At 41.2% G+C, this 7,132-nt stretch overlaps 1 protein-coding gene across 2 annotated transcripts; it reads right to left on the bottom strand.

The window, feature by feature from the left end:
- Window positions 1-1,978: 1,978 nt before the first annotated feature.
- Window positions 1,979-5,801, bottom strand: LOC115828717 (pannexin-3). Of its 2 annotated transcripts, XM_030792798.1 has the most exons (5): window positions 5,618-5,801; window positions 4,453-4,595; window positions 3,975-4,189; window positions 3,007-3,746; window positions 1,979-2,040 (listed from the first exon to the last, which is right to left on the bottom strand). In XM_030792798.1, exons 1-5 carry the CDS (start codon window positions 5,799-5,801, stop codon window positions 1,979-1,981), a joined length of 1,344 nt encoding a protein of 447 aa, XP_030648658.1. The 2 variants fall into 2 exon arrangements, with proteins under 2 accessions (XP_030648658.1, XP_030648657.1); XM_030792797.1 differs by lacking the exon at window positions 1,979-2,040 and having other exon boundaries at window positions 2,915-3,746.
- Window positions 5,802-7,132: the final 1,331 nt, after the last annotated feature.

Here is a 7,132-nt window from a genome sequence, read left to right as displayed (position 1 = left end):
CTTTGTGCCAGAGCTGGACCAAAACTAAGAACAAAAGCAAGCTTGATTTTAAAAAGAAGGTTTTTCTTGCCTTTGTGTTGTTAGAGTGACTTAGGGTGCTGGTTTTCTATCTGGTCCTCAGGATCCCACGTGCCTGCATGTTTTTTGCCTTAGCCCTTCATTATCCCTGCTCCCTGAGCTAAGGGCTTGATGTTTGGTTGATCAGTGAAAGCAGGTGTGGTGGTACAGGTCAGGGAGGCCTTGAGGAATGGAGTTAACGCCAGAGACTTAGGAACTTGAGTTAGGGAAAAATCAAACAGTTCACATGGCACACTTATGCCATCTGCTGGTACTTCTACCAGGAGCATCTCTATGCACAATCTTTCACTTTCACTCGGAAATTCAGATTTAAAAAAAAAAATAGCTTTCCTCTGGATTGTTTGTTTTTTAAGGGAGTACTATACACACATGTTTTCTGTTTAACTTGTTGGTTAACAAAGTTATAATATTAAAATAATGACAACCTAATAACGTTGTCTCTATTTCACAGATTCCTGGATTCTGACATCCAGATTATGGATTGTGAAAAAGTGGTTATGCACCGGTCACCTCAACCTTCAGTTAATCATTAGAAGGTTTTGTTATTGCTATTGTTGTAGAAGGTTGAAGGCTCTCTTGGCAGAAAAAAAAGAGGTAGCCAATCAGCAAATTACAGCTCAGCCATCAAAGCTACAATAACAGAGCTCGCTGTGAAAACTGGGCCGCCGGCACGAGTACATGTGTAAAAGGTTGCGGCTCTCAATAGACATCTTCAACAAGCATCTATTAAGTAGATAAGAATGCTGTCGAGAGGGTAAAGTCAAAAAAAGAAACTTCATTCTCAGTATTGTGCTTTCTAAGTGTAGGGACTAGATTTATGTAATTGCTCTGCAAATGTTTTGTGTATATTATCAAGTGCCAAAAAGACAAAATGGCTCCTAGAAGATTCATATAGAAACAGAATGCAGAGAACAAGGGGGGAAAGGGACATCGTTTAAATAGAAAAGGAAAGCTATCGCTATCTTTGTAAGGGAACGCTGATAGCTTTATTGTCACGGAGCTCTCTGAGGGGAATCTGCCTTTGGCGTCTCAGTTATAACATTTGAATCTTGAGATTTTGTAGAGCTTATATTGCTTTCTGACACACAAGAAATATTTTGTTTTGTGTTTATTCTCGTTGGAAAAAAAAAATCATGTCAGTCTGATGATACTGTCTTTCTACACAAACTGCATCCTTCCCCAAGGTTGGTTAATGTCAGTTCCTATTCAAACGGCTGTCAGAATGATGATGTGCTGGTATATTAGTTTGGATTAAGATTAAAATGAAATGAAGGTGGATATTAGGTGAATTGAGGAATGTGATGACAGGAAAAGATGAGGATTTCTATAATCCAGGGTTGAAAGATGTATTTTGTAGTAAAGGGCAATTTGTACCATGATCTGTGATACATCAAAAAAAATTGTTAATTAAGGTTGACTACATTAAGAATGTTTTTTCCTATGTCATTGGAAATCAGTCTGGAAAGTAGATGATAGTAATGAGATGTGGGTGACTAGATAAAATGAATCTGATATTAAAGTACATATTAAACACGTGTGGTCAAAGTACTTTGATGGTAATTATTAAAATCAATACAAAAATCATTAAAAACAATGAACAAAACTTTATTATATCAAGCTCACAAAGAAATAAAGAAGGATTCAAGTCAAGATTCAGTCCTAGACAGAGGAGATTCAGTAGGGAGTGGGAACAACCCAACAGCACGAAGAAACTGAAGAAACATGATTTTCAGATTTTAATTCTAATGGAGGCTTTGTGATATTTTTCCATCTGTTACCTTATTAGATACCCTCCCTTCTGTATACTCCAGGTGAGGTGATTTGGTTTGAGAAGTTTCTAGTTAGTATAATCTGCCCCTTCAAGGTCTCACAATGATGTTTCAGTCCAATGGTTGGTACTTTAGGCATAACAACATGTTGTTGTCTCCTTCAACTCATGGTACCCCTGGTGGATAGAAGGCTCTGTGAAGAGACAGAGAGGGCTGTTAGGGGTGTTTAAACTACTACGTCAAGCCTCTTTTAGAATTAAAATGGAACATGTTCTTTCTCTCTCTCTCTCTCTCTCTCTCTGTTCTATAAACAATCACAATATTTACACTCATGTTGATCAAAATCAAAGCAAACCGAATCAAAATCAAATGAAATCAAATCCCAATATCAGATCTCTAGTTTGTATTCATCTCATTCACATAGTATAACAAGAGACTGTAGCTGAATTGAAGCAGTGTTGTTGCAAAGTCACCATACTTTCAAAAGTTAAGCCTTGAGTCCTGGTTCAAGAAACCAGTGCTCAAATTTGAGTCCACGTCTGAGTCAAATCTGAAACTGGCTAAACAACAGTAGAGACTGTGATAGAAATAACTAATCCAATAACAGCATGGTAATGATTGTTATTTTAGCTGTTTGCCATGAGTGCATTCAGCAAGGCGTTTGGGGAAAGGTAACTGACGCCATAAATGAGACAAGCGTGAAAGAATTTATATTTTCTTGGGTAACCCTGCTTTAGTCCTTCCGAAAGTCAATGCACCCTACTTTTTACAAATCACAAATGCACAAACAGTCAAGTCAGACTTTGAGTCTTTCAAGTAGAAAGTCTAGTAATGGAAAGCTCAACTTGGCCAAACTTAAGTCCCCAGCCCAGACAAAAGTACTAAAACACTGCTGTAAGACTCATGGAGGAATTCTTCCTTTGACAACCCTCACATATGATAGACACTACTGAGGTACAGTAAGCAGGAAAACACTTTTCAGCAAATAGGGTTTGCACTGAGTCGAAACACAATGTTTTCTCATTCTTAAGGAGTGATTGTGAATTTTGAGAGAGAGAGAAGCAATTTCATTTGATGATTTTCTGAACATCCCAAATAATGTACACAAAAATGCCTACTAACAGCGCTCGTTTCAGAAAGTAAATGAGAGTAATAGTACCAAGTGTCATACTTTCTTCCACCAGGGGCTTCTGCTCTGGGCAATTCACGGCGTTGCCACGAGCTCTTCCCAGGATAGTCATGATATCAACAAGGTTATGCTTTCCCTCTTCTCGCGCCTCCTGCGCCTCCTCCTCTAGCTCCTCCACTGCCTCCGCCATCTCCTCAGCCTGTTCTTCTGTCAGCATGGGTTTGCCCTGTTCTCTTCTTAGCTGAGGGGGTGCCAAAGAGCACACAGCCCGTAGGCGTCCGTACGAGCGGAGATGAGCCACGTTGGCACGCAGGAAAAGAAGGAGAACGTTGAGGTCATTGAGTGGGCAGCCCAGCTTGCGTCCACTGATGAGGCCCAGGGCTGGTAGTACTTCGTACAGGGAGAGGAAAGTGGTGTCCCAGCAGAAGAGTCGGAGTAAGCTGAAGAGTACAATTGGTGCCAGCAGTAGGTAGATGGCCCCATTCGCCACACTGATTACCTGGAAGACCAATAGGCTTGTCATCTTGCATTGCACCAGCTCTGGTACCCAGGGCTGGTCTCGTAGGAGCCCTGTGCGCACAAAGCAGCTGAACTCATCCTGGATGAAGGCTGACAAATGGAAATAGATCAGATAGAGGCAGGATGCTGACATGAAGGTCAACAGAAGGAATCCCCGCAGGAAGAGCATGCTGACCAAGAAATAGGAGCCGTGCTTGCATTGCATGTACCTCTCCAGCAGAGGGTACTCAAAGTAACGCTTCCGCTTTGCTCTGTGGGATTAAACATATGTTTGTGTGTGTGAGATTACACCAAAAACACATTTCATTACCTTTCAGGTCATCAAAAAGTAAACCTTGAGCCCCATGTGATTAAAAGAATAAGAAAATAGATTATTTTACAGTGTCTTTTCGTAACATAACAGACACACAAGTCAACAGATTCCAATTTTTTTGTTTGTTTGTTTATGTATCTACAGCATTTATCACATTTCTTCTTACCTCTCAAGTTCTGCTTGGAACTCCTGAGAATTTTCAGAGTTTTTCTGTAGGTCCAAAATATTTTGTGCCAACCGGATGGAGCGGTTGTAGGACTTGTCTAGCTCATCGATGATGAAGAGCAGGTCAGAGCCCAGGCTTGGCATGGCCAAGAAACGCCAGATTAGAGCGGGCAGATACATCATCATAGCCATGATCAGCAGAGAGTAGGGGAACATCTTAGAGATGGGCACACAATCAACATGAAAAAAAGTATATATATAAAGCAAAACTTTGATCGAATAATCAAAGTCACACATTGAAGGAAAGAGGAAATATTGTCAAAATGGATGGCCAGTAGTCATACTGTAAATACGTGTGTGGGTGTGTGTATGTATGTGTGTGTATATATATATATATATATATATATATATATATATATATATATATATATATATAGTTACTGAAATTCATAACAGCAGTATCGCCAGGCGGATCTTACTTTATGCACCCATAGAGAACGTTCATCAAAGTTGCCATCCGTATCAAACTCGTGATGCATCAGGGAGTCCCAACAGTACGTGTCCACATATGCTGCCTGTTTAACAGTAAAGTTGCTGGGTGGGAAACAACTAATCTGTGGTCCTGAATGGAGGGGGGGGGGGGGGGGGGGGGGGGAAGAGAGAAAAATAAGCATGTTCAGTGAGGTGCAGCAGGGCTTCATCTTCCTAATTGTATATGGTATAAATAACGAAGCAGGATTTGAAAGCAGGATGATTTAATCGTTGGGTGTCTTAGAGGAAACACAGATGGCAAAACCACAGTGGCTGCAGGCACAGCCCTCCTCGTGAATCTCCTGTGCTGGCGCATGCTGCTCTGGTTACTGGGTGTGTCTCCTCTACTGGAGCCTGGATCCAAGTAGAATCTGTCTTTTTATAGACGGTTTAACATCTGGGTCTCTCTCCAGTATTTTAAATCAGCCTCCAATTTACTGACCAAACAAGACATTCTCCACACCCCTGGTTATTATTGGACATTTCCACTGCCAAGAGCCTCTAAAAAATTCAGCAATGTCTTTTTCAACGTGAAAGAGATTAGTTAGTTGATTTTCTACAAAAAAAAGCCAAATTGTTTTTGCACTCGTAGTCCATGGTGTATTAGACTAGTGATAATGGCTCATTTTATGATTATGGTAAAGTTGCTAAAATTCTTTAAAATTCACTGGTACAGTATGTTGTGAACAGACACAATTCTAAACATGATCAAGAGCCCAAATGTCTCAGTGTCTGTTTCCTTTGCTCTGTTTTTATGATTTAATTACCATATCCTCTCATTTGACTCAAACAGAAAGCTGGGGAGGAACAGTCTGGCTGTAATTAGAGACCCTTGTCATCTTTTCACGTCGCTCTTAATCATCCTCATCCCAATTTACATCTGTGTGAGTTAATTGCAGACCAGCTCCGGAGAAACTGATTGCAAATTCAAAGTCGAGTCCCTGTTCAGAGCAAACAGTTCCTCCAGCACATCCCCAGTTAGCCAACTCAGATGAACTAACATTCAGTCTAACTGTAATTTGGTAAGTCTCGTTTGTGCTAAATCCAGACTGCATGTGTCATGTCGCCACGGTGTATTCTGATTTTAGAGTGAGTGATGGTAGAGATGCTGACCAATGGAGACCTCTCGGGCAAAGGCCACAGATACCAGCAGGAGAGGCAGCCCCACTGACACAAATTTGATGACCTTGTCCAGGGGCAGCTCTAGCTCCAGGTGTCTGATTCGGTGGTGCCAGTTGCTATCTGTTAGCAGGGCATCAGAGAGCATGGCCTGGGCGGCCGTGTTGGCGATGGACATTGTTAGGACTGTAGAGGGAAAAAAAAAACCATACTGACTGGTTGTGAAAAATAATGACAAAGCTCTAGCCATTTGTCAATTCAAGTTCATCATTAACAACTTGCTGATCTGTCTAGAAGGCTACACAATGCATATGTGAAATTCAGACAAAAACAAAACATTACGAAACCATTTTCAGTAACAAAGCTTCCCCTTAAAGGTAAATATTTTTCAATTATTCTGTATTTTAAGCAGTATATTTGTCAGAAATGATTATGAAAAATCATTACTCTAACTAAATGTACAAGGATTCATCACAGTGATATTGCGATATGTAAATTAAGTCAGTAACTACCAGCATCCAAATGTGCAGAATAAATGTGTTGCCTTAATTTATTGCAAATTGCAAAATATCTCCCTGACTGATTGCAGACTCTAAATCACTAACTGTAAATACACACAATCAGTCATGAGTGACTGTTAGTTACTGAAACGCATGGTTACGTGTCGCTTTCTGCGAAATCTGTTACAGTACCTTCAACGCCCCGGCTATAGCAGAAGAAAGCGACGTGGAGAATCAGTCCAGTGGTGAAATGGTCAAAGAGACTAGAGAAGAGAGGGTTGTTGGCTCATGCTTTAAGTAGCGTGGAAGGTCCGATCCTCCCACTCGGATCAGAGGGTGAACTGGGCTGGGCAGAGCCTTGGATAATTACAGGAGTTTTCTGTACCATGGACTCCAGTGGACCAGGACCAGGACCTGCAGGGACAGGCAGTCGAGTGGTGACGGGTGGAGGGCCACTGAACTGCAGAGCAAATGGGTTCCCTAACATGCTCATACGCTCTGTGGCAGCCACCCACTTCAAAAACCACCTCAGCACTTGTGGCTTTTCTTTCCTCTATCATTGTGCCCCCTATTTATACACTATGGCCCCGGGCAGACCTCCCGCTCACATACACTCCAATGGGAAAAGCAAAGCTTTGCTGCAAATACAGTTATTTCAGTGCTGCTGGGTTTGGAGAACATGATATTTCACTCAGTGCTATTTAAAGGGGCGTCAGTTGTTGTAAAGATGGTGATCTTCGCCTTAAACACATCCCTCACCAGTTGATAAAAACAAGCAATAACACAGCTGTATGTGGCATGCTTTACTTGCTCGGAGCACTGATATATGGAATAAAACATTTCTTAAACAAACCCACAATTTTTCTTAATTCAAACACACTGTATGTTAACAGCTAAATTGCTATTGTTGTGATTGGTCCATGCTGAAGTGGATCAGGAATGAACAGATCTCTGTTGATGTCATACTTGCTCTTTTGAAGGCTGATACGTTTGGCCTTGGCACATCTAA

This window comes from Chanos chanos, chromosome 15 (assembly GCF_902362185.1).
Source record: "Chanos chanos chromosome 15, fChaCha1.1, whole genome shotgun sequence".
NCBI lineage: Eukaryota > Metazoa > Chordata > Actinopteri > Gonorynchiformes > Chanidae > Chanos > Chanos chanos.
Note: the sequence above shows the minus strand (reverse complement) of the source record. Positions and strands in the feature narration are given on the sequence as shown.